The following is a 26,967-nucleotide window of genomic DNA, read 5'->3' as shown; positions in this document are numbered from 1 at the left end:
CCACATTTCATAGCTTCATCTTAATCCGGGATGCAGATATTGGAACCTCATACCAGTTTTCTTTCAGCCCAAAAGCTGGATCCTGGTTTTAGGCCATTTGAAAATTTGAAGGTACCACTTGCCCACCAGTAAGTTTTAGCAGGTGAGTATATAGAGGTGGGTGGATCTAAAGAATTGCCCGGCTATTAAAAAGCTCAATCTATTTCTTCTCCCTTAAATTTTATTGTTTATTTAAGTAATATCTCACGTATACAATACAAATCCACGGTCAGCCAGAATTGCATTTCTAGCCGAAATTGCTACATTCAGAGTTTTGAACACGTAGAAGACTATGGTTGACATAAAACAGATGACATTTTTGTGTGGGCGTACGTCGAGCATCTTGCATTAACAGATAAGTCAAGACAAATAGATAACTATACATTCAGTGCAATTAAGTCCTAACTACATTATAAGCACAATAAAAGAATACAATACTGTGCGTCCTTAACTAGGCAGTTTCAGTTGTTGGGAATTGTTTTTCCAAAAAACAAAACAAAAAAAACAAAAACAAAAAACAAAAAGAACAAACCAAAATGTAAGCAGCAACATACGACAACAAAACCAAACCGCATTACAAATACTTTCAAAGCATGATTCCTTCTATAGGTAGTGATAAGATACATTACAATGTTTCTGATCTTATTAATTATTATTATTAATATTATTATTTTCTGCTACTTAGTAGCTTGCATTAGGGCAATACACAACTTTTCTCAAACTGATTACGATGCTGTGGTTTTTGCAGTTCTTTATTACGTTATTTTGCTACGTATAAGCCCCCGTATCTTGTTGCTAATAGACAATTATTGCAGGTTTCCCATTAGGTAGTACATGAAGAATGCTCACACAAGTGATCTAGCAAATAACCCCATCGCCCCAGAAACCTTAGTCTAAGCCGCTCTCTTTTATGGGTCTCCTAAGCATATGTATTCCTGGATCAGAGCAGAACTCCCCACCCCCATCATCAGGGTGTTTAGGGGTAGACCCGTGTCCTGCAAATCGGAGGGCTGGTAGGTAAGTTCTCTCTTTAAGTTCATAGAAACTCAGTAAGCGTGAAATGTTTGTCTTCAGGAATCTGCCAAGCCTCCACCTTTCCTTAAAGGGCAACTAGTCGACATCAGAATAAGAATAACCATTGTCCTTTAGGTGGTGGCGGCTGACAGCTAAAAGCGAAATCATAAAGGTACCTTAGCTTGGAGGAGGAGATGAGTAGGTTACCTGCTCGCTGCTGTTGTTGCTTCCCTTATAAAAATTAAGATAAACCTAAGTGATTATCCTGCTCTCTGCCCCTCCACCCCACCCACAGCCCCACTTCGAGCATCAGAGCTGCAAGAGACGTTCTTCCAAAGAGGCGTAGAGGATGCCCGCATTTTTGTTCTTAGAACAGGGAAAATTGCAAAGATTGGGAAGACGCTGGTGCCACTGAGGTGGGGATGGTGGGGGGGGGGGGCAAGGTGAACGGTCCTCAGAGCTAACTCTGGGTTTCAATGGGGTTGCGGTCAATCCAGTTCTATCTTTACTTTATTGGGAGAAACCAAAAATGAGAGTGAATAATAAAATGTAGAAATATCCGCTGCTATTGGGGAGGGGAGAGAGAGAGCAGGGGAAGTACTATGACAATAAAAGAAAGGGGGCTGCAACTCTTTGACAGGTAGTTACTGTTGTGTGTGAGTCTCTCCGTTCTATACTCTATAAAAGCAAATGACCGTCGTAAACCATCTCGATTTATCATCCGCCATAAAATGAGGACTTCAAGGAGTCCCCGTCAGTCCTTGCTTTCTTCTTTTTCCTCCTCTTCTTTTTCCTCTTCCTCGTTGGTTTCCTCCTCTGTCTTCTCCTCATCCCTGGCTCCCGGTAGCTTATCTTTGTTATTTTCTTTCTTCCACTTCATCCTCCGGTTCTGGAACCAGATCTTCACTTGTCTCTCTGTCAGTCCCAGCGCGTGAGAGACCTCAATGCGCCGCTTCCGTGTCAAATAGGGGTTGAAGAGGAATTCCTTCTCTAGCTCCAAGGTTTGATATCGGCTGTAAGTCTGCCTGCCACTGCGCCTCCCGGGAGCTGTGTGACACCACACCAATAATAATAATAATAATAATAATAATAATAATAATAATAATAATAATAATAAAACAAATATAATGTGTTAGCCTCTTCCTTCTGTTCCTTTTTAATTTTCCTTTGTTTTTTTTCTCTCCTGCAAGAAGCTCCTTCCTTCCTCCCTCCTTCCCTCCTTCCCTCCCTCCCTTCCTCCCTTCCTTCCTTCCTTCCTTCCTTCCTTCCTTCCTTCCTTCCTTCCTTCCTTCCTTCCTTCCTTCCCTCACCCCTTCTCTTCTCTGCAAACTCCTACTGCCCTTGCTCCCCTTCCTACCTGCACACAGCCAACCCTGGCTTCAAATTAAAGCCAACTTCCTAGCCAGACTCCGACGTGGGCAAGCTTGTTTCTTCTACTCCCCTCCATCCTCAGCGTGGCAAACCAGGAGTTTTCTGACTTTCTAGCACACAATGCAGCCTCTTCCTTTCTCCATCTTGGCTGGTGGAAACCCTCAGGATAGGCGTTTCGCTCCCGCTTCCTTTTTTTGTTTTGTTTTCCTGCTTCTTGCTTGTCTGTGGGAGTGTCTTGCTGATACATCCATATGCATGGCTGTGGCAACCGAGGCGTTGAAAATGCAATCCAACGACTATAGATTACAGTCCAAATACTCGGCTCTATCCGTATTGGCTCTCCATAATCTATGGTATCAAATGCCACACATGCTAGGATGTATTTACTCGTTCTTCTAAGTGCCCCACTAGAGATTTGCTTCGAAGTCAAAACCCTCAATCACAACAATAACTTTGGTATTCCACCCTATAGGTTTGATCCTAAGCCTTTCTGGGCCCCATTCTAGTAACCGTAACAAAACAAGTGGGTTTTAAAAAGCAGGAACGTTTTGACTGAAACTGTCCTTTGATTTCCCTCTTTAAAACAATCAAGACTCCACGTGTTTTAAATTAAAGGGCCTTCTGAATAATACTCCAGAAAAGGTGAGACTTGCTCCATTCCAATATTCTCTGGAGCATCTGGGTGTAGTTTTTACACCTAACAATATGTAGAGGAATTATAATTAGCAGAGATGAATCTTTTTTAAAAAAAAATCCCCCATAAATGAAATTATAAATTGAACCACGTTGCCCTTCAAAGGTTTTAACTTTTAATTGCAACCCCCACTCAAAATAGCACCTCTTCTCAAGCAGTATCTCTCTCTCTCTCTCTTTTGTAAAGCTCACCTTTTAGCCCAAGGCGCCAAGCGGTTAAGCAAAGCAATATGACATTTTAGAAAAAGCGTATTATGAACATGCTAATAACCTCGTGGGAGCTGTTTCTTACTGCTCTCCTCCCGGCAAGCCATAAAAAGAAAGTTTTACTTTATTGTGATTTAAACCCAGAAATCACCTTCCTGACTTTTCAAAGACAACTGCAGCCCTTCTACTTTTTAAACGAGAAAACAACAGCCATCCTCCCCCCAACCACGCCGTCCCCGCCATTGCCCAAACGGGAAGAAAAAAAACAACAGGATTATAACCGACCCCTCTGTGTTTCTCTATCTGCCTTTCCCTGTCGCTTCAAAATACAGATTACACTCCCCTCCTCCCTCCCTCCCTCCTTCCTTCCTTTCTTCCTTTCTTTCCCTGCTTAAATGGGGAAGGAAAACAAAACAAAACAAAAAAAACCACGTTAAGAAGGAAGGAGAGGGGGGAAAAAATAGATCCTAACCGTGCGGTCTCATCCATGGGAACATGAGACTGGGAGAAGAATTTTGATTTAAATGCCCTTGTCCCTCGCTAGAGTTACTGTTGGAGGAGGATTTACAGTCAGGATATTGAACCACGGCCGTCTCTTGCTGAGCACCATAAAGCGACTGTCTTGGTAGGGCTTCGTATCCATAGAATTTAGACGCCTCTCCGTGGCACGCCAGGGCGCAGGGATTTTGCTGGTATCCAGAGTTAGAGATACTGGAGGTTCCGTGGTGGAAGAACTCCTGGACGTGGTGTGAAGGGTGTTGAAAGCTGGGAGCCGTGGTGCCCGGACCGTAGACGAGCGCATGGCTTCTGCTCACACTTTGTGGAAATCTGCAGTCGTAGTAAGTTGGTTCCAGGGACTCGCCGCCTTTGTACTTGGAGAAAAGAGGATTTACAAAGTAGGAGCTCATGGTAGCTCTCGCATGAAAGGAAAGAAGGAAGTCAACCTTTCTTTAAAAAAAAAAAAAGTAATTCTATGAGACCAGTGCTAAGGACTCTCGTCCTCCCCTCTCCCTGGACTCCGCAAAGTCCTGGTTAGTGGCTGCTGATGTTTTTGTTTTTTTAATGCGCGCTCACTCTCTCTCTCTTTCTCTCTCTCTCTCTCTCTCTCTCAAAGACGTTTCATAGTGCCTGAGTGGGTATGGCTGCTTATGGCTAACGCTCTTGACTTCTCTTATATCCGTCGATAGGTAGAGCTCTCTCGCAGTTTCTCTTACTTGTTCCCTTCCCCTTAACACCACAGGCAAATTCCTCAAACTCCCGGTGGTGAAGCTCTCTCACACGCGATCTGGGTTCATCAATCCAACCCTCCGAGGCAGGCTAGGAAGAAACTGACAAGGGGAAATCGCGGGGTTCGCGGCGAGGTGACGGGGAGGTGAAGGGAGCAGCCCTTCGGAGGAAGGAAAGAGGGGGGAATCAGGCACCCTCATATCGAGTTGAATGGAACAGGGTTATGAAAGGTGCGCAGTAATACCCTTTAGGTGCTCGCTCGCTCGCTGGCTGGCTCTCCTCGCTCCCCCCCACCCACCCTCCCTATGCTACGAGCCTCTTCACTGATCTGAGCAAATACATGCGCGGCGAGGTCAATTTAGGTTACTTCAACAGGTAATAGGTAGAAAACTCCAATCCGGATGGTTTTTACTGGGGAGAGTGGTTAGCAGAAGAGAATTCCCAGGACAACCTCAGCAGGCCATAGGACTGAGTTAAAGCAACCCTCTTCCTGCCCCCACCCCCCACTTTCAAAAGATGGAATTGTCCCTACATAAGGAGGGCCTAAGTCAGAATTCAAGAGAGGGGCCACAATTCCCATTTCAGAGGAATAACCACCACCAAGTGGATGGAGGTGTTGTTGGGGTTCCCCCCCCCCTTTTGTCACATGCAAGTTCTGGTCCCCAAAACAAAGATGGCGAGGATATAGTTAGTTTATACACATTTATTAGGGGGGAAGACTTGGAATTTGGGGTCCATGAGGAAGGCCAGGTCTGAGTAAGGGAAAGAGATGTATAAGGGGGAAAGGAGATATATATATGTGTGTGTGTGTGTGTGTGTGTGTATAAACATGCATACATACATACATACATACATACATACATACATACATACATACATTTGTGAAAGGGTACTTCTGGGACAAGGAAGGAACTTGGGTAACAGAGGCCACGACTTATCCCATCTATTATCCAATGTTGGGGAATGGTTCACATGTCTTATGCATGTGGTATGTTTCCAAAGTGTACTCTTGCAACCCTCTCCCACACCACATTTCCACCACCCCTCCATACTTTTTCCACACCACAGTGACCATTGGCTGAAGACCATTGGGTGAAAGTGTTCAGGGTTTTTTTTTAATGGCTGCATTAAAGAGTTCAGGCCATTAAACAGAAGCATAAAAATCAGCAACCTTCTCTCTTTCTAAAGTTTGCAGATTAATATTTCCTGTGCTTTTTAAAAGCAAAAAAAAAAAGGATTAAAAAAATATCAAAGCCACTGGAATAAATTAACTGTCCTCTGGGACCTTTCATAAACCCACCAGACCAATTTTTTCTTCTACCCTCCACCCTCAAAATCTTTATAGTGTTTCTCTTTTTTCCTTCTCTTCCCCCAGAAAATGGCAAGTAAGTAAATTTCTGAAGGGAGGGAAGAGGAAATCGAAAGTGCTAAGGCAGTGTGCAGAAAAGCAAAGCTAGATTGGCCTATGACTGCAATAAAGATTGAGTTGGATTTGAAAGAGAAATTACTGTATACATCTCTAAGAATATTCACCCCTCACATTTTCTTTTATTTTGGTGAACAAAACAGCACTGGTTCCTAAATGCTTTGAAATCAGCGGAACAACTATCACACAAGGTGCCCCTTGCTTATATTTTTTTCTCAACACACAAACACACACACAATTTAACCAAGAGCCAACCATTCTTCAAATACAACAGATGGTGCAAGAAATTGGGGTGAAGTGGATCCCCTAACTCTTCTCTCCCACAAAACACCAAATCTTAGTTTTATTTTTCTTCTTCCTGTTTTTATTTAATCAGCTCATTATATTCAATACGATTGTAGTGATGAAAGACCTCTACATTTATTTCTACACTGGAGGCAAGAAAAACCTACCAGGTCTTAAATCAGAGAATCCTGAAGGCAAATTCAGCAGCTCTGAAATAGCATAACAATTTTGAGGCTTTCAACTTGTCTTAACTGGCAGGTTAAACCTCAGAGTCATCAACAGGATCATTTACCAGAAGTGCAAAGCAATACATTTTTGAATTTTAAATTTTTGGCACCATTGTCTTATTACTGAGTAATAATATAAGTAATAATAATTATGAGTAATAATCGAGTAATAATTATATTGAGTTTTCTGGTATATAGGTATGTATTTGTGTGCCTCTGTGTATAATATATGTTCTTATGTACTATTATTAGAAAGTTCTGTGATGATAGAACGTTGGTCATTATATACATGTCACTCAGTCATACAGATTTTTATTTGTTTTTTTTAAAAAGGATTTATCTTCATACACAAAGAAAAGGAGAAAGGCGGTACAGCACAACCTTTTTGCCATGCTAGGAAGCAGAGCTACAGGAGAGAGAACGCATCAAAAAGGCAGAAAAGTAGGGAAAACTTCTAATAAAATTCATCACTATATGCATTACTTTATTGTAAAGGCAGCATCGTTTTGTTTTTATTTATTTTTTTATTTTGTTTTGTTTTTAACGCTCATCGAGGACGCCACGTTTATTTCTGCTGGGTGGTTCAAATGTGCATAAATGCTGATGTAATGTAGCATATAAACTACGCCATATGCTCTCTATTCTAAGTAACTGGATTCTGCGATGCTTCGGTTCCGGCTATAACACGCTCGCCTCCTTTTTCTCTGCGTATAAATAAAGGTAAAGACACGAAGTATCTTTTGTGCAAAAGGCGTGTAAGGAATTACAGAAGAGGGATTTTGTTTTGTTTTTTTTCCCATGAAGGCCTTCAGGGTAGGGCTCTGGGAGTGGGGGGGTGGGGTCCCCTGCTGCCACGCGAACCCTCCTTTTTCCCACCTACACCACTCCGCGGTCCGCCATCCAACCCGGGGCTTATGTGCTCCAACCTAACTTTGACGTTGTTTTTGCAAGTCATCGCTTGACAGGCGGCCGCTTCAGCCCCGGTTCTGGAGCTTGGGCTTTTTTTTTTCTTTTTTCCTGAAATCGCCCTAACAGGCCCGGAGGTAAGGAGCCACTTTTTTTTTCTTCCTTTTTTTTTTGGTCAATAAAACGACTCGGGGGCCTCTAAGATTGAGCAACAGCGCCATCTCGCGTCCGTTTTTCCCCAAGGCACGCACCCTGCGGAACGGGGTGGGAAGAAGAGAGCCCCTTTCGGACGGTGAAAAAAAGAGAGAGAGAGAGAGAGAGAGAGAGAGAGAGAGAGAGAGATCTCCCAGCACCACCTTCTTTTTTTCCTTTTTTTTTACTCCACCCATCCCTTCCTCCCCCGCCTCTTCCCCCCCACCCTGCATTCCCTACTCCATGCATACTATTAGGGTCCCAAAGGAAACAAAAAGCATTTCTTTTCCTAAACAAAAACAAACAAGCAAACAAAAAAATTTTGGGTGGAAAAGAACGAGAACATCTGGCGTTACTCAATCCACAAGAGATTCCGAAGGCTTGGACAAAAATTAGGTTTTAATGATTGGAGGCGCCCCTTTCGCTCAGGTTTCTTCTGCCCCCCCCCCCTCCTTCCTTCCTCCCCCCCCCCCCTCTTCCGCCCTGCCCCAGCTAAAACCCCGGTTCTCAGAACAATAACCCTCACGCACTCGCTGGCGCGCGGACGCACAATCACACCCTTACACCACTGCCCGGGCGAAACGCAGCCACTTGCCTCTCACCTCTCCTGTCAACCTCACAACCTTGAAAAGGTTCACAACCTTTAAAACAACAACAACAACAACACCAGGGCTTCCTCCTGTGCCAAGCGCTTAGGAGAGGGAGGGGGGGACAGAAGGGGGGGGTTAGAGGGAAGCGGGGCGAAATGCGCGTCTGTTGTTCGTTGCCGGTAGACAAAACATTCCAATAATCCGGTTTCAAAGGGAAGAGCACCCCACCTTATTAAAACCATAAAACGATTAAGGCCAGACGTCTAGCCGGTTCCGTGGTCCTGTTTTTGTTCAATTCTATTCAGCACGGAGACAATCAAAGTTGTAAAAGCTGGCATTTTGGGGCTGCGGAAATGTACCTCTGGGCTTCTTTCAAAGCTGCTATCTTTTTTTGTACTGACTACAAAAGGGTTCTGTTTGGGGTTTTGTTTTTGTTTTTAAGGGCAAGATGAGAGGCCCACTCCTTCCTTCCTCTTCCTTCCTTCCTTCCTCCCTCCCTCCCTCCCTCCCTTTTCTCCTCCTTCCCTCTCCAATGCGCTACCCCCACCCCCATATAGCACCCCTCACAAGCAACATCACCAAGAAACCGAGGGTTATTGTTGGGATTTTTAATTTAGAAACAAAAGAAAACAAAACGAATCTGGCTGAGGGAGAAGCAGGCCAATACTGTTGGGTGAAGATGCTTGAAGATACAGTCCTGATGTGAATATTTGAGTAAGTTATTCCCAGTTACTTCTGGGAAAACGTACACACAGAGAGAGAGAGAAAGAAAGAGAGATCCATACATACATGCCTGCCATTAAATTATATCTATGAAAGGAGATGCCCTGAGTTTTATGTGGAAGACCTGTGCAGAACCTGACACTATAGTCCTCCATAAAACAAAGCAAGCTAGAAAGAAACGGGGAAAGAAAGAGGGTGGGGGGGGGAGGAGGAGGGAGGGAGGGAGGGAGGGAGGAGGAGAAAGAGAACAACAGTCTTATGGAAACAAAGGGAGCATAACTTACATTCTTTTCTTCTCCATTACCTCCAATGGGAGCTCAGCTCTGCTGAAGACTATTGGGTAGCGGGGAGGAGGGGCTGGGGGAGAGAGAAAGGTGAAAGAGGCTGCATCTTTAGTCATCTCGAAAATGAGGTCTGGTGGAACTGGAAGGAGCTCCAAGCATGGAGAAGGCTCAAAGTTAATAAAAGAAGACACAGGCTGGGCTCTAGTCTATCAGAGAGGAGAGGAGAGGAATGGAAAGGAGAGGAGAGGAAAGGAGGAAAGGAAAGGAGAGGAGAGGGGAAGGAGAGGAAGGAATGGAAAGGAGAGGAAAGGAAAAGAAAGGAAAGGAAAAGAAGACGTGAGGGAGGGAGGAAAGGAAGGATTTTAAAGATGGATGTGTTTTATTTTGTTTTATCTTTGCAAATTCACATTGAATACAGGGCTGCAGCTACTAAATTGCCTCCGCCAGCATTCCTATTATAGCAGACAAAAGGAAAACGAGGGGAGGGCTTTATACATATATATTTATTGCCCTTTAGACGGAACTTTTCAATCTTTCCTGCCCTTCCCCATTGCTGGGTGCTCGGACCCTCTTGAAAAACACCGCACAAAGCTAAAGGTTAGCTGTTACATTTTCCTTAGAACGGAGAAGCGTTTTTTTTCCTGCTCCCAAGTCCCACCTCCCCGGTCTTATGCAACCTAGATAAATACACACAAGCCTGCAAACTTATTTTCATAAACGGAAAGGCAGACAAAAGCACCAAAGTAATGAGTCTGAGGACATCAGCGGGGCAAAGGGTTCCAGATTCGAAACAAAACAAAGCAAAACCCAACCATATTTATTTGTTGTCCGTTTCTATGGGGGCTTGGATCTAGCAAGCCGCGATCTGTTTACCATTAGAAAAATTAGAAGTTATTTGGCTTCCTCCTTTCGAGAAAAGCAACGCTTTTTATAAACAAGTTGCGATGAAGCACCTCACAGGCGTCTCCGCCCCCCCCCTTGTTTTTTTTTAAAAAAAGAAATCCTTTGACTTTCATTTCAACTGTCCTGGCAACAGGAAGATCTGCCTTTGTAGGAAAGATTTTTAAATGAGCTATTGTAACATTAGAAACCCCCGGCCTTCCACCATCCCAGAGCCCCCTCCTCGCGCTGCCACCTTTCCCGCCGGGCCCCGTGTCATTTAACTCGTTCCTAAACAGAGACCCTCGGAGTTTTAACACTCCCAGATTCCCTTTCTCCCTGGCCGAGAAAGCGGTTTTAAAAGGGGCCAAGGGGGCGACGGGGGTGAGGTGGGGGGGGAGGCGGGGAACCTTCCGATCCGAATTCCACTCCCTTAGGCTTTATAACATGTTAAGCTTTTTATTATTATTTAGATGGTGCTCTCTCGCTATTCAGTCCTAACCACTACCATTAAGGAACACCCCCCTCCTCTTTTACCCCCCCCCCTCCCCTGTGGTGGTGGTACATTACGAACCTAACTCGTAATTGCTTGGGCCCCCAAGCGAGGCACACTAACAAATTTTTGGCACTTCACTAATAATCCCAAAGCGTTCCAATAGTCTCCGAGCGATCACAAACGTAAAGATCCACGAGCAAAACCGGACCGGAGCCCGTATTTAATCTCGTACACATTCTTTGATTGCCCAGGGTCATAAATTAGTACAATTAATTACCCCAAATTAAAATGCAGAGCACCCTGCCGCCTTTTACCCGAATCTTCTCTCTCTCTCTCTCTCTCTCTCTCTTTCTCTCGGTCCCTCTCTTTTTAAGGAGCATGACATTAAGCAGATATTGGTATATTGAGAGACAAGGAGAAAGATTGAGGAGCTAAGAGACCGAGAAAGAAAAGAAGTGGGGAGAAAAAAATGATTCCCGAGAGAAGATATTCTGGTCTCCTATTTTCCGGAAGGAAACCAGCGGTCATTAAATGGATGGACATCTTTTTCCAGAATTTGTATCCGTAAGAATCCCAAAACAACAACTGTCTCTCTGCTCTTTCCTTCCTTTACAACTTATTCGGGGAAAGGGTATTATTCCTCCATAGGAGTTTACATTTTTTTTTATTAAAAAAAAGACACCTTCATTACCGACGGATTTTTTTTCCTCCTTTTTTTGGGTGATGTTAGGTATATATTTACAGAAAGCTGTTCTACTATAGCAAAACATAACAGTGTTACAGAACGGTTCTGTGACAATCAGAGAAGACACAAATAAGTACACCAGTTCGACACGAGGACAGAAATCACTCCCCCCCACCATTTCCCCCCTTTCTCTTTCTTTTCACCCCCCACCCACTTTTATTCTTTCCATTGTACAAAATATGCAACCACAACATCATAAAATAATAATTAAAAACAAAAACCACTGGATAAATTTAACTTATAAAATACTAACTCAAAAATTCAAGTACTTTGTTGTTTTTTCTGAAAAGAAAAGAAAAAGTTTATTTTTAGTTGCAATTGTTAGGGATGTGTGTGTGTGTGTGTGTGTGTTTTTGCATTTTGTAAAGAAAAGCACTTTTTATGTTTCTCTTTCCCTCTGTCTCTGTCTCTCATTTTTGTTCCAAGAAAGGTTTGCCGTGTTTAACTAATTCTAAACACTCATCAGCACATTAAGGGGGGGAAAAAAGTCAGGAACAATTTCTTTCTTAGGAAAAACCAGCGCCTCGATTTCTCCACAACTGGAAGGATGTGGCCACTTTCACTGCTGCTCTTTATTATTATCGGTTTTCTCTTTATTCATTTTCTTCATTTTCATCCTCCTGTTCTGAAACCAGATTTTGACTTGGCGCTCAGTGAGATTAAGAACCCTGGCCACTTCATAACGTCGGTCCCGAGTTAGGTACATATTGAATAAAAACTCTTTTTCTAGTTCCAGCGTTTGATACTTTGTATAAGGACACCTTTTCTTTCTCGTGGAACGTGCATGAATCCAATTTGCAACAGGATTATCTGCAAAATAAAGATTGGGACATTTAATTTATTATGAATTGTTTATTTACCTACCCACCTCTGTTTATTCATTTTAGCCCTTACCCAGATCTGCATTTATCGATGGCAGTGCCTTCAAATAGAGATTGCCCAAAATTCATATCCCGTCCTTATAATTTTAGGACTTATCTAAAGTCTCCTTTCTAAAGTCTCTTTAGACAAGTGAGCATTGACTGCTCAAGCCTGAAATGACCTTCAGGATTTCTAAGGGCACATCTATTCTTTTAGAGGAACTGAGCATGCACTGTGTGTTCATCAGTTGTGCAAGCAGGGAGGCACTAAACAGTAGTGAGTTTAAGTAGTTCTGTTCTGCACCCTCTTTCTATCATTTTATTTCATTTGGCAATCATTCTCTCCCGCAAGCTGCAATTCTCAAATAAAACTAGGGCCAAGAGGTTGTAATAACAATAAAAATAATAATATGCCTCAATTAAGGACAACTCAAGAACACAATCATCAAAAGTCTAAATTCCCACCACTTCATAGGCCCATAAACTCTGTTTACAACCCTGGCTCTCCAGCTCTCTCCCTATAACTTCCCACTGATGGAGCTGCCAGCAATTTTAAAAGGAATGAGAATATATATATATATATATTCAGATAGTGCCTCAGAAGAAGCCTAGTGGTGGCCAAATATATATATATATTTCTGAGCACTGAAACCCATCCCTTGGAGACCCTCTTTACAACTTTCTCGGAAGGATTTGATTCATCCTTCAGATTAATTGTTTCTTGGGTGAAATTTGGATGTAATGAATATGCTGTTGGTAGTAGTCTCCTTTAATCCATGATCTGTGTCTCTTTCTCTGTCTCCCTTTCTCTCTTTCTCCTCCCCCCCCACCAATTTGTATATCTGCCTATACAATTAAAATTATCAGGATGAGCCAGTATTTGACCAGCATATCAGGCCTGAAAGGATTTCTACACACCTGGCATGGGAATCTGTCTATTGAGCAGAAGGGGAGGGGAAGAGATCAGCTCTGTTTATCTCTAGCTGGGCACAAAAATGCACACGCATCTCTTTTTGCGGGGCATGTGAATCAATAAACAAGTGGGCATTATTTCTTGGCACTAGAGTCATCTTAATTCCACCTATTTTGCTTTCTGTATCTCACCTCCCACCGACTGCACACAAGAGGGGAAAAAAAAAATCTCCCACGTTTAAAGGGCAGATGTCCACTAGGAAATGAACATTTCACTGTGCAGAAGAATGATTACTTTTTTTAAAAAAAAAGCAAAGCAAAGCAAAGCAAAAGCACAAATCCCTTGGAGACCCTTTCAGTTGTTTTAACAGTGTTCAAGGTTATTTCTTTTCTTTTCTTTTTTTAACTCCCTTTGCTAGTAAGTTACACTGTAGAATTATTTTTCTTTTTTTAAAAAAATGGAAAGGGAGGGAGATGATGTGTATTATTAACTGTTCTTTCAAATGTTTGGACTTCCCTCCCCGTTTGCTAAACTCCAACAGTTATTTGATTTCTGATCAACCTTCCTTTCTTTGCTGTCTCCCCTCTCAGTGCCATCCCTAACTTTTCGGTCCTCTTTCTGGATGGAGGCAAAAATCTGGGGGAATTATTGTCTGGAGTTTGGGTTTGTTTGTTTGTTTGTTTGTTTCCCTCTAAGAGGCTTTTCTCACCAATCCCCCCCCCCCCTGCTTTTCAGTACACATCAACACCCCAATATTCTTTCTCCTCCCACATACCCCTGGATGGCTTTTGCCATACTCCTTCCTCCAAAAGTCAGAAGGACTTAAATGCAAGGAAGAAGGGGCAAAGCAGGTTAGGGCTGGTTGAGGAACAAACAAACTAGCCAAGATGCGAAGGAAAAGCAAGCGAGAGAGGACGACGGAACCATCCAGATCCCGTAACAATAATAATGCTCATTAAAAAAAAATTCCTTTTTTTTCTCGCCCCCACCCCCCTTTCGCCCCCCGCCGCCCTCCTTTCCCAAATCAAATAAACCAGCTTTCCCCCAGGTTTGTCAGCCCTTGTAAGCTGGAGATCCAAGGGAAGGACGCCAAGAATTCTAAACAGCAAAGGTAATTTCTTTTTATTGAGCACTGTGCCAGGAGGCGGTAATGCCTTCCCGGTTGTAAACAAGAATGACTTCGACTTACTAGGGTCCAATTCGGTCTTTTCTTCTTTGTGTTTGTTGGAAGCGATGGCCTCAGATTCCGGAGAGGGTATAGTCTGCGGGGTTCTGTCCCTGAGATCTCCCGGGGATCCGTACATATAATCCGGATAACTACGTCCATCCCCCGGTCCGCAGTCCCTGCGGCCGTGGAAGGCGTCGGGTTTAAGCCCGTAGTGCCGGCTGCTGGCTGGAAAACCTGGGAACGAGACCGCGCCGGAGATAGGCTCCAGCCAAGTGCGCATATACCGAGTGTCAGTTCCAATGTGTGGCTGGTGGGTGTACGGGTGGTAAACCACGGACGACTGGGAGTGCACGGGAGCCCACGAGGTGGTAAACACGGCCGGTTTGGGGGCAAAGCTGCAGGACGGAAAATCTGCACACTCCGGTACCAATCCTGACGGTCGGGCTGCTGCAGGATGAGAGCCAGTAGCTGGGAAGCGGGACGCCAGCAAGTCGTCGCTCTCGTGGCTAATCAGAGAATCTACATAATAGTTGCTTATGGGACCCGAAGCCGACATTGTTCCCCCCTCTTTTACATTCATAAGATTATTGTATGAACTGTATGTGTACTTTTTATCTTCTCATAGAACAATCAGGGCAGGTAATTATTTTTTCAGCCTTTCCTAGCGTGCCATTGGCTCCGAGGTCCCACGTGATTATATTTACCCAAAATACAGTGTAGATCAATCCGCAGGTCTTTTTTTTTCTCCCTTTCGCCCTCTTTCTATTTTTTTTTCTTTCTTTTTTTAAAAAATAACGCCGAGGCGACTTGGGTTTTCATCAAACTCTTGAAATAATGCCGTTATTAGCAGCAGCGGTCGGATCTTACGTGTCGTAAGCTGAAAGGCGATTCGCTCGTTGGCTGGCTGGCTTTCTGGCTGGCTGGCTGGGCGACCTGGCTTTTCCATAGCCCTGCTGCTAATGAGGGGTGTAAGGTAGCTGGTGTAGCAAGGTAGCACAAGGAACTATTTCTTGACGCAATTTGTCTCTGTCTACTCGCTGTGCTTATATGGCTTGTATTCGATAATGGATACATTACATGGAAGATCTTTAAAAGGGGAGGTGATGGCAGGTCCTCTCACGCAGTGATCCTCCTTAGCTCTCAGCCTCTCCGGCACCGCTCCTGAATTTTAATTACATTCATGTATGTATATATATATGTATGTATGTGTATATATGTATGTGTATATATATTTATGTATATATATATATGTATGTATATATATGTATATATATGTATGTATGTATATGTGTGTGTGTGTGTATGTGTATATATGTGTGTGTATTCCCACATATATGCATATACACACTCGTTTGGGGTTTTTGTTTTGCCAGATAAAACCATCCTTTTCTACATATGTGCGTATGTATGGAGGGAGAGACTGGGTGAACACACACACACACACACAATCGCACACATATACATACAAACGCACAAAAAAAACACGCACGCACGCGCGTGCACGCACACACACGCATCACACTTTCTGGGAGGAAGAAGAAGATGACTCTGTAAAAAAAAAAACACCAGAGACTGGAAAATAGCAAGAACTCCCCCCCACACCCCAAAAATGGCATTCATCTTCCCAAAAGGCTACATTATTCGGCAAGTAGTCGTAGATGTTTTTTATGTCCTTCAATAAAATTTTTACGAGGATCATTTGATTGTTCATGAATGTGTCGTTCACTAAATAAAACTGTTCCAGTAAGTTTCAATGATGAGGAGTGAGGGAGTTTGCTTTTGCAACTGAAAGACAACTGAAAGCTAGGGGTGCATTTGTTTAAAACAATTTATTCGGTTTTCCTAGATGAATGTGTGTCTCTGGGTGCGTGCTGGCATTAAAAATATCTGAAACTTTCTCTGGATTAAATCGATTTGCAGAACTTCCCTGAAAACACGTATGTGTGGGTGGGTGGGTGGGTGGATGAACGCACGCGCGTGCGTGTGATAAAAAAAAAATATAACCTTGGCTTGGTAGAGTAAGGTGATCGGTATAGTTTATTACCCTTAGTGGTCTGGAAGGGTGGCTTTGGTCCCTGGCTCTGGAAAAGAAATCTGCAAAAAGGATGTGTGTGTGTGTGTGTCTGTCCTCACCCCACACCCTCTGTTCAAGAATACCACAAGAGAACACAACAAGAGAGGCAGCGGCAGCTACTACAACCTCGTGTGTTCCCTTTTTGCGGTTTTTGTCCACGAAGAACCAAGATTTCCAGTACAATAACAGCAGAGACGGCTTGGAAGTGAGGTACAGTTGCAACCCAGTGGAGGGAAGGGGGCTGCAAGGCTCAAGAGAAGTGGATGCTATGGGGCTGGAGTAGGGTGGGGGGAGAAAAGGGACATTCAAAGGACAGCAAAGGGGGGTGGGGGGAACGTGTGCCCCAGGGAGATGGAGTAACCACTAGGGACACACTCAAGGCTGAGGGCTCAGTTTTCCTCTTGATACAGGAGCAGGCAGTGGATTTATTTTTAGGCTGCTTGCTGGGAAGAAAAAAAAAATCTGAAGGTGCATTTGGGCGGGCAGGCAAAGTAGCAGGCAGAGCCATTTCCTGAAGACCTCTCAGTGCTTATTCACTGGTTATTGTCCTCCCCCCCCCCCTTTCTTCTCCCTTGAAAAAGACTCCGGAAAAGTTGTTTGATTGAACGGATTGAAGATTCCTGAATGGCTATGAACTCAGGAGTTCTTAATCTGTGTGCCTCAGCCTGCCCTGGCGGGAGTAGTAAAACTATATTTCATTCCCTACAGAAATACTGTAAGGTTTGGATGTGTGTCCTTGGGTGCTTGTGTGGGTGTCTCTCTCTCTCTCTCTCTCTCTGTGTGTGTATGTGTGTGTGTGTGTGTGTGTGTATGCACCCAAGATTTGGAACTGGTCTTGCTGCAAATCCTGTACTAACCAACCCCCTTCTGTCCACAGTCCTCCTTCCAGTTTTCAACCTTGCACTTTCCCCGGAGGAGAAATTGTCCTGTACGAACCCCAATGTGTCCTTTGGCCTGCCTTGAGTTCAGTTTGTCTGTCAATCCCAGTTCCCTAAGGACTTCATCTTTCCCCTCTGAATCTTGGGGGGGTGGGGGGAGTTAGTACCTAGGATGCTTTGATAATCTTACCTCTAGGTTTTATGTGGATAGAAATATAGGAGCATGTGGGTGGATGGATGGAGGGATGCAAAGGAAGAGATCAAACATATGAAATCCTTGCTTGGTTGCAGTGAAGAAATGCAATTTTCTTGGCAAAGAATCAGTCTTCCAACTGATTGACAAATTGAACGGGGGGAAGAAATGGCTTTCTTTTGCTTTTTTAATATCTATGTTATTTATTAAAATATATAACACGCGCGCACACACATTATGTATGTATGCATATGCATACATGTAAATCCTATACAGAGAGTAAACCACAAGGATAACATTAAACATAAAAAGAGGGACTAAGGCATGAATCCAAGTCAAGAATAACAGATTATGAGCAGAAAAGAAGGTAAACGGCCAGGGCAGAGAACCAGAGAACAAGAGAAGCCAGCAAGGTCATTGAAATATCCTTGAAAGAAGCATTTATGGAATGAAAGCGGAGACAGCAGCCGAAAAGTGAAAGTTGCCACTTTTATTTACAAGGGACCCTCTTATCCTGAAACACAACAAAAACAACAGCAATTCCCCTCAGGGCTGCAGGTTGTCCTGGGGCAATGATCCTTGAGAGCTCAGGGTGCAAAGATCTTGGTGCAAGTGCCCTCTGGAAGTCATGCTATGCCAGGGAACATAAGATATTGAAAGAGACAGAAGGACGTTGTCTACAGAGAAAATAAAATGAAAGACATGCCTTTGTATCTAAAATATTCTATCGACCTGCCTATCTATCTATCTATCTATCTATCTATCTATCTATCTATCTATCTATCTATCTATCTATCTATCTATCCATCTATCTATCTATCTATCCATCCATCCATCCATCCATCCATCCATCCACCCACCCACCCATCCATCCATCCATCCATCCATCTTATCTATTACCTATATCATCTATATACCTTATCTATTATCTATCTATTATCTGTCTATTATCTATCTGTCTGTCTATCTGTCTGTCTATTTGTCTGTCTGTCTATCTATCTATCTATCTATCTATCTATCTATCTATCTATCATCTATCTATCTATCTATCTATCTATCTATCTATCTATCATCTTTCTCCAAACTCCTCTTTCCTAACCAGGAAAGGTGCCTCCATCTTTGAAATGGGCACCATTCTGGAAAGGGACAAATTTTCAGTTAACCTTGCCAGAGTGGGCTGGGAAGAGTGGGGGAGTGTTCATATTTTTGAATGCTCTTCTTTGGGGACAAGAATTTCCAGTTGCAGAAGTCAAATGGGCTGCATTGCCTACATTTCTATGCACTCTGCCCAGATTCTGCATCAAGTTATCCAGGTAGCAGGGCAAAGATCTACCCACCTCAGAAGGCAAAATCCTGCCCTTCGATAAGAGGTACAGTAGAAAGCCCTTAAAAGAACGTGGCATGTCCAGGTTATTTTCTATGTTTTCTATATTTTCTATATAATATAATATATTATTATATATAATAATATATTTTCTATGTGAATATAAATTTATATATATATAAAATATAATATGTGTGTATATACTATACACACACACACATACACACAATTGTCTTTAAAAGCGAGGAAAAAGGGAGAAAGGAAGAGTCGTTTTTAAAAAGCTCCGTGTTTTTTTTTTTTAAAAAAAACGATTGTCATTTGTGACGTGCATGAGGAAAAAAAAAGAGTAGCGTGAACCCCTCTGGAGATTTTATCGATCCTCAATGTAAATATGACACTGATGAATTATTATTTTCTAAGCGATTTCTGCCAGTTTTGTTTAGGTAGAAAAAAACTGACGTTTGGTGAGCAGCCAGCTACCTATATCCCCCTAGCGCACACTCGTACATCAGTGCACACTCACACGCACGGTTGCACAGTTCTTCTTGCGTCCTTCCTTTAAGCCCACACACACACACACACACACACACACACAGAGTCATAGGCAGTTCCGCATCCATCTGATCTGGATATCAAACTCGGGGCATTCCGAATTCTGCCCTCCCCGTTTCTTTCTTTGGGCTCCTGGAAAATGAAAGTTTCTCCTAATTTGAGAGGCGGACTCAAAAGTCTAAAACCCGGGTAGCCCCTCTCAGACGCCGCCGCCGCCGCCTCTGCCAGCACCTTAGTCCTCCTACTCTTCTCTTCCAAGAAAAGCGCTGAAGGTCGAGCGAAGGGCTCTTAACAGCTCCCAACCTGGTCTAGTTGCCCACTCCAGGTCTCGGGGGAGGGAGGTCCGTGGGAGCAACCACGACTCAACCCACGGACGGGGTGGGGGAGGCTCCCAGAATTCCCGAGCAGCCGCTGGATTCAGGCTTGGAAAACCGTGGGAGGAGAAGGCGGAACCGGAGCAAGCGAGCTCTGGAGCTTAAAGACACCCATGGCTTCCAGGGGATCCAGAGATCCACTCGCCCCTCTCCGCTCTGACCCGCCGCCACCCTTGGGGCTCATTCCTTCGGTCCCCGGTTGCTCCATTATCTCGATCAACACCGTCAAGTTCGGATTAAAACCAAAACCAAAACAAAACAACAACAAAACCCACTCCTCCACGCTCCCGCCCCCTCGCTCTTCCGAGGGACCGCTGAAGCCGCTTTCTCCTCCCCTGCAAGGCCCCGCGGTTGTAAACCGAAAGCATCGCGGGGTTGATAAAAGAAGAAGAGGGAGCTGATCGGTCCCAAAACCGATGAGTATTTTCCCCGCCTGGGGACGCCTTTCTCCCCTAGTCCGCCTCCTCTCCCCGCAGCCGAAAGCAACCGAGTTGAAGGAAAAGGGGGACGGTGTGGAAATCCAATGGGCGGACGTCCACGAAAATCAGGCGGCCAGGAGGAGGCTGGAGGCTTGTGGCCTGGCTTGTGGTGGGCTATTCTTTATGGTCCTTCTTTCGGTGGGTGAGGGCTGAATTGCCGGCCTTCCCTTCCTTCCACTTCCCATCTCCACTGGCTTTTATGGATATCAGCGCGGCGGAGGAAAAGAACTGGGCTCCCCGATTCTTCTCTGTCATCCCAATGGATTTTTATTTTTATTTTTGCTTTTGCTTTTTCCCTTTGGGATGCCCAGAGCAATGGAACTCTATTCTCTGCTCTAAGAGGGACAATGGGAGCAGCGATGGTCGTGAGAGCAGTGGTGAGGATGAGGATGAGGATGAGGATGAAGGTGCCACTGAAAAAACGGCAACGACGTCATTTCAGCTGGGCAAAGATATCTCGGTTTCTTACTAAACTGCGTGGCTCAGAGATAATTCTGCGCAAGCGGTTTATTTAGAGGAATCATGGGGGTATTGAACTTTACTTCCTGTGGGGCATGTTCTTTCTGTTTAACCCAAGGATAAAAGGTAGGGAGGTGGAAAGAAAGCAGAAGGCTTTGAAATGTACCCGTTTAATTTAAATGTAAAGTCTCCAGGAGTCTGTACCTGTTTAATCCCCTCCTCTTTCCCTGCCCTTAAAAAACTCTCTTCCTTGTTGTTAAGGATTTTGTCAGATGTTATGACTTGAGATGCCAGGTTTTTTAGTGCTTTGGTGGCCGGGATAGAAGAACAATAAATTCCGAAGCGCAATTAAACCTCAGGACTAATCCATTTCACTGTGTTGTGGGTGTTTTTCCTTGAACATTTCAGGTTAGAAGAGGAGGAGGAGGAGGAGGAGGAGGAGGAGGAGGAGGAGGAGGGTGAAAAAGAAGAAGAAACAGAGGAGCAGGAGAGGAAGAGGATGGCGGCAGCAGCAGCAGCAGCAGCCGAAGGAAATTCCCGAATGCAAGATGAAGTTGAGAGCCATCAAAGGGCAACAGTGTTTTAAATGAGACATAAAAAACGGTTGGTCCTCTGCGCCATAATCTCAAATCTCTCTCTCTTTTTCTTTAAAAAAAAAAAAGGTCATACGAATACCTACAACCGATAGATTTCAAAACAGAATGCATTGGAGACAGGAGGGAGCAGGAGCCACATTTAAAAAATAAATAAAAATAAATACATAAATAAATAAAATACAAGCTCACACCAGACCTCGCCAAATGGAGTGTCTGTAAAAATAAATAAAAATCAGGGGAGACTATCCCCACCTATTTCTCTGTTTGTTTGCTTTTTTCTTTAAAAAAAAAAAAGAACTCTACCCTCCTCACTCCAGCATTCTCTTTCTTTCTATCAGGGCTGGTCAGAATGATGCCCCCGGCCCACAAAGAAAACAGATTCCTTGGGGTCTGCTTCAGCCTTACTGCTGCCAAGGACCTTTGCAGCCAGCTAGGTGTTAGTTCACATAAAGGGGGGGGGAGAGAGAGAGAATTTATAAACAAGGGCAAGTTTCCGCCAAAGGCAGAGACGGCGTGCTAGTAGCCTCACTCTTCAGCACCGGCCACCGCCCACCCCAATCCCAGGGCTAGGCCTTGTCCTCAATTAATGGTACCTGCTGTCCTTAGCAGCCTCTTTGAGAGAGCTGAGTCAGGAGAACTTTCCCTTGACAAGCACAACCACAGGCAGAGGCAGCTGCCTGCCAGCCACCTAGCCTACCTTCCCTTTTACGGGAAACGGTTCAAACCTTTGAACTTTCCAGGAACTGCAGCATGGCTCAAAAGTGAAGGCGAATGGCAACGAGAAAAGAGCCCAGGAAGGAGTGTGGGTGTGGGTGTGTGCGCACACAGAGATGATACAGATGTAGATATAGATATGACTCTTTCATTCGCTGCTCCACTGTTAAAATGATTTTTTATTGATGGGCATGCACCCAAAAGCAAGCATACAATGTGTGAAGGCACACATAGCAATGAAAGAAGCAGAAACCTTCTGCCAACAATACATATTTGCAGTTGCATGCGCTGTAGAGACCAAAAACCCTCCTCCGTCAAATGAAAAACAGCTTATTTTGGGATAATTGCCTTCCCCAGGTTATGCGTGGTCTTTGTACAAATTATTCTTCCTCACGCTCTCTTGCTGTAAATACTTCTGCCTATATGGCCATCTACGTGATACATGTTTATTTTATACACAGAATAGAATACAGAAGGTACTCACATGATTCAGAGAAAGACTGTGTATCAATGCAATACAACACAGGCTTAACAACACTTACAGTGTAGTGTATAAGAATAAAAAGGCATACATGCAAAGAACTTTATTTGGGAGTATCCACTGAGCAATCACTGTATTTAAATAGGTATGCACATGTATTATATTAACTTAAATAGATTATATTAACTTACAGAAATACTTATACATGATATTGTATACATTATATTGTACGTACAGCAATGTGTTTGCCTGCCTAGCTGCTTAGACATGTCCACCCCTTTTCCCTACCAGCATCTTCCATAAATGTTTTAAAAAAGAGAGACCTAGATAAAACTGGACGAAAGTTTGCATATAGGTTTGCACACCAAACTCTAAACAGCAAAAGATAAACTTTTTGAAGTCACACCTGCTGTGAAATGCAGAATTACAGCAACACAGAGAGAGAAACACACACATATGCACATATGAGAAAAATGGAACAACACTGGAAATGCACGACGAGGTTGCAAATGTTTTATAGGCATAACAACAGCAACCCCCTCCCAGAACAAAACATATCTAGCAAGCAAGGAAAAACAATATTTTGCTGAGAGAGAGAAATGCACAAAACAGCAAGAAATCTTTCTAATTACATCTGTTCTGACATTGGAGATTAAAAAGCAGGCTGCAATAATGTTTAAGTCTCTACATTCTTCACTCACACTCAGCTCTAACAGAACCATTTAAAAGGGAACACACAGTAGGGGAGGGTTTAATTTTTGTTACATTTTTTGACTTGGGTCAATTAAACATACATTACTTTAGATCTCGCCCCCATATGAGAGGAAATGTGGGAAACACATAGGGATACACTCATATATGTATATACACAGATATACACATACATAGATACATATATATGTATACACACGTACACATATACATGAATATATATATATATACGCACACACAAATATACACATGACTGAAGGGTACTTAATACCATTACTCCATTCTTTATGTTACTTATAGAGGGCACATTTACAGGAAGACGGAAACACGTTTCTATCTATAGCACATAATGAAATCATTCAATTATCTCAGGACCATGGCGAATAATTAATTGAAGAATAATTAAAGCCTTTGATCGAGCCATTTATCTGCAGAACCATGACTTTACACTAAGCAAGCACAATGGGCGCACTTTTTGCCTTTTCCAGCTTTACGTTCGCTTATTAAAATATTTTTAAAATCGGAGGGCAAGCCTGGGTGTTATTATTTAACATGGGGGGGCAAGGGAGATTTCCAAGAAGGGAGCTCGCAGCACATTCGCTAGCAGCAGCAGCAGCACCCCAAATTGGGGCTTTGGATTTCATACCAGAAATAAAAGGGTGTAGTTGAGTAGACCATTGGGCTGACAACTTACAGTCACCCCCCCCACACACACTTGCCTCCAGCCCCACCCGTTTTGTGGTATTTTGTCAAGACCAGGTTGCCCCCGCTCCTTCTAGAAAGGAAATCCGTGCACCCCAACCCTACCCCACCCTTCAGTCTCAGGGACTCAGGTCTCCCCAAATCGACTGCTGAAAGTTTGCTTGGGAGCTGGAAGGCTCAGAAGGGATGGTAGAGGGGTGTGTGTGGAGATCCACAGTAAAAACAGGGGCGAGAATTTCAGCTGTAGCAAAATAACCCCCCTCTAGTGAAATAGCAGAGGTACATTCCCCCCTGGGGTGGGGTGGGAGACTTTATTTCTAATAAAAAATTTGTGTTTATAAAAGAACGATCCTAGAGCTTGACTGAGAACAGGGTTCCCAACACACCTTTCGCACTTAAGCTGCGGAAATGTATTTCTTGTCTACCAGAAGTAGTCTATATTGTCCCTTGCTCTTTTCTCGCTAACTCGTTTCCTGCCCTGGTTCATGGATTCAGGGTTGTAGAACACTGGGTGAATTCTTCCTCCAATGCTAGCTTGTCTCTTTGGCACTTTTCTTCTTCTTTTTTGGGTGGTAATGGTGGTGTTGGTGTTGGTATAAATCTCTATGATTTTTTTCCCCCCCTGAATATCAACCTGAACCCCACCTGGAAGGATAAAGCTCATTTAAGCAGCAATTTTCTCAGTAGCGAAAAATCTCTCTCTTTCCACTGGGATCTTGGATTTCTTTTCTTTTTTCTTTTTCTGAAAATATCTGCGCTCGCGCACACACACATACCACACACACAGAGCCCGGCTTCAATCTCAACCGTCCTCCGGTCCACCAAAGCAACAACGGACACCTCTCGCAACAACGTGTTCATCCCAACACCGGGCAGGAGGATGGTCTTCGTTAACGGGCTAATTTAGCTTTCCTAGCTCTCGAGTCCAGTGGGAATGGAGGCTGGGGTAGAGGGGTGGGTAGAAGCAGAGTGTAATCCAGACTGCGTTCAGAAAACTGTATCAAATCTTGAGCTCGTGGTTTAGCTTCCCCCCCCCCGCCCCCACCTTCATTTTAAAGAGGCACTGTGGCTAAACCCCGAGGAGGGTCTGTAAACCTAGAGTACCGTTTTCCGCTTTGTTCTTCAAACCACCTTCAAGCCAAGGAACATAATAAGGCTATAATTTATCGAAGGGGATTCTCAGAATGCTGGGCAGGTTATACCAGCAGTAGATTGCCATTGGGAGTAAAAAAAAAAAGGCTGTAATTTCAGTCTTCCCCGGCCATTTACCCGAGCACCTGCGTTCATATCAACTGAGGTCTTTTACACATCACAGCCCACCCCGCACCCCCCGCCTTCACTTCTCACAAAACTCAGCTCAGTTTCATAAACCAGGAAGCAAAAAAAAAAAAAAGGAAAAAGAAAAAGAAAGAAAGAACCGCAAGGAGGAAAGCAAAGGTGGTCCTGAATCCCGGAAAAACCTCCGGGCTACAAATTCAGACCGTTATTCCGATCTCAAACTTAGAAGCCTTCATCACCCGAGCATTTCTCAAGAGAGGGACCCCCTCCATGTTTGTCCGTCTGGAGAGCCCCGTCGGCCAGAAACAAACATCAAACAGCCAAGATTCATCTGAAGTCCAGACGAAGAGACCACAAGTGCTGGGGGAATTGTTGGGAAGGTATGCGAGTGGTGTGGTGAGCTGGAGAGGGTTACGAGGTTTGGCGAACCTGCCTCTCTGCCCTCCTGTCTTCCTCTCTCTCTCTCTTCCTCTTGCTAATTTTTTTTTTCCCGGGGGGTGGGTGGGGGGAGAGAGAGAAATCTGTCTACGACCATTTGTTCGCTTTGCCTGCTCTCTGCCTTTAAAGGCTCTCGGGCTCTTTCGTCTGGCTGCGTGTGAGTAGCAAAGGAAAAGGAAAGGGGGTCAAAATAAAAAGGGGTGTGGGGGGGAGGAATGTTGCCCTTGATGAAGACTAACTGACGTAATTAAGGCAGTTTCTTGTTGCCGAGTTAAAAGCCAACCCCAACAACATGAAACTACCTAAACCACGGAACAGCTGCATAAAAGGGCGAAAGATCCACAGTCATTTCTGCCAGAAAGAAAGAAAGATGAAAAGGGATGGAGGGGAGGGAGAGAGAGAGAGAGAGAGAAGAAAAAGAAAGACAGAAAGGAATGAAGGAAGAGAAAAAGAAAGAAAGCATCTGTAGTCTCCTGGTAGGCTATGCTTCAGCTACCTTTCTTATCCCACCACAGTTAGAAGCTAAGCAAAGGAATAACCAAGCTCTTAAGAAAACATACTTGGAATTAAGGCAACATCTTTAATCACTTCATTAAGATTCCCCCTCTCCTCCCCCTTCCTCTTTAATAAAATCTGCAATCAACTCTCTCTCTCTCTCTCTCTCTAGTTGTCTGTGTGTCTGCGGTTGAGCTGTTAGTATATACTGAATTACAGCACAACCCACTATCCTTCATTGGCAAACTGGCTCCGGTCTGACATTATTCATTTTGCGTTGCATATTGCCATCGCAGTTAAAGAAGGAGGGAGGGAAAAGAGGTGGGGAAGAAATACCCACAAAGGAACTTCTCTGCGTGGGCGTGCTTGTGTGTCTGTCTGTGATCCCACAACATTTCAAAATGCCACCAAATGTCCTTGCCTTCCCCTTCTTTAGAGCTCGTGTCAGCCAAAACTCTGAAACGGAAAGGGCACGTTCAGAAAATACCCAACTACGAGGACGACTACTACGTGTTTGAGGATTGCCAAAGTCCTCTGGCGACCAACCAAAACAAAAAAAAAGAAAAACCCAAAACCCTCAGACTCTTTGGTGTCCCTTCTAAAGAAAGCTCAACTTCCATCAGAAGTAAGTTTAAAAAGCGGAGGAAGAAGGAGAAGGAGAAGGAGAAGGAGAAGGAGAAGGAGAAGGAGAAGGAGAAGGAGAAGGAGAAGGAGAAGAAGAAGAAGAAGAAGAAGAAGAAGAAGAAGAAGAAGAAGAAGAAGAAGAAGAAGAAGAAGAAGAAGAAGAAAAGGAGGAAGAGGAAGGGGTGTGGTAGGGTGGGGGGTATTGGTGGCCAAGGGGTTCAACATGGAAATCTATGCATCACCGTTCTTCAGCCATGCATATTCTGGTCGAAAATGAGCTGTCACACAGGCACAGGGAAGCCCCCTTGATCCCAACCCCCCCTCCTCCCCAAGTCCTAAGACACCAAACC

At 44.0% G+C, this 26,967-nt stretch overlaps 2 protein-coding genes across 2 annotated transcripts; both read right to left on the bottom strand.

Annotated features, from left to right (window-relative positions):
- Nucleotides 1-213: 213 nt before the first annotated feature.
- HOXC8 (homeobox C8) lies at nucleotides 214-4,405 on the bottom strand. Its single transcript, XM_026714735.2, has 2 exons — nucleotides 3,797-4,405; nucleotides 214-2,100 (listed from the first exon to the last, which is right to left on the bottom strand). The coding sequence occupies exons 1-2, from the start codon at nucleotides 4,230-4,232 to the stop codon at nucleotides 1,808-1,810; spliced, it is 729 nt and encodes a 242-aa protein (XP_026570520.1). The 5' UTR covers nucleotides 4,233-4,405; the 3' UTR covers nucleotides 214-1,807.
- A 7,458-nt stretch (nucleotides 4,406-11,863) lies between these two features.
- Nucleotides 11,864-14,825, bottom strand: HOXC9 (homeobox C9). Its single transcript, XM_026714738.1, has 2 exons — nucleotides 14,267-14,825; nucleotides 11,864-12,114 (listed from the first exon to the last, which is right to left on the bottom strand). The coding sequence occupies exons 1-2, from the start codon at nucleotides 14,823-14,825 to the stop codon at nucleotides 11,864-11,866; spliced, it is 810 nt and encodes a 269-aa protein (XP_026570523.1).
- Between the last annotated feature and the right edge of the window lie 12,142 nt (nucleotides 14,826-26,967).

Source organism: Pseudonaja textilis, chromosome 2, assembly GCF_049901715.1.
Source record: "Pseudonaja textilis isolate UNSWEBS1 chromosome 2, rPseTex1.2, whole genome shotgun sequence".
Lineage (NCBI taxonomy): Eukaryota > Metazoa > Chordata > Lepidosauria > Squamata > Elapidae > Pseudonaja > Pseudonaja textilis.
Note: the sequence above shows the minus strand (reverse complement) of the source record. Positions and strands in the feature narration are given on the sequence as shown.

Excerpts from the sequence above, each read along its gene's own strand:
- HOXC8 (XM_026714735.2), bottom strand. The coding sequence starts at position 4,232 with ATGAGCTCCTACTTTGTAAATCCTCTTTTCTCCAAGTACAAAGGCGGC. Across the intron at positions 2,101-3,796 it reads CCCATGGATGAGACCGCACG|CTCCCGGGAGGCGCAGTGGC; the intron begins GTTAGGATCTAT and ends GGTGTCACACAG.
- HOXC9 (XM_026714738.1), bottom strand. The coding sequence starts at position 14,825 with ATGAATGTAAAAGAGGGGGGAACAATGTCGGCTTCGGGTCCCATAAGC. Across the intron at positions 12,115-14,266 it reads AAAGACCGAATTGGACCCTA|ATAATCCTGTTGCAAATTGG; the intron begins GTAAGTCGAAGT and ends TTTATTTTGCAG.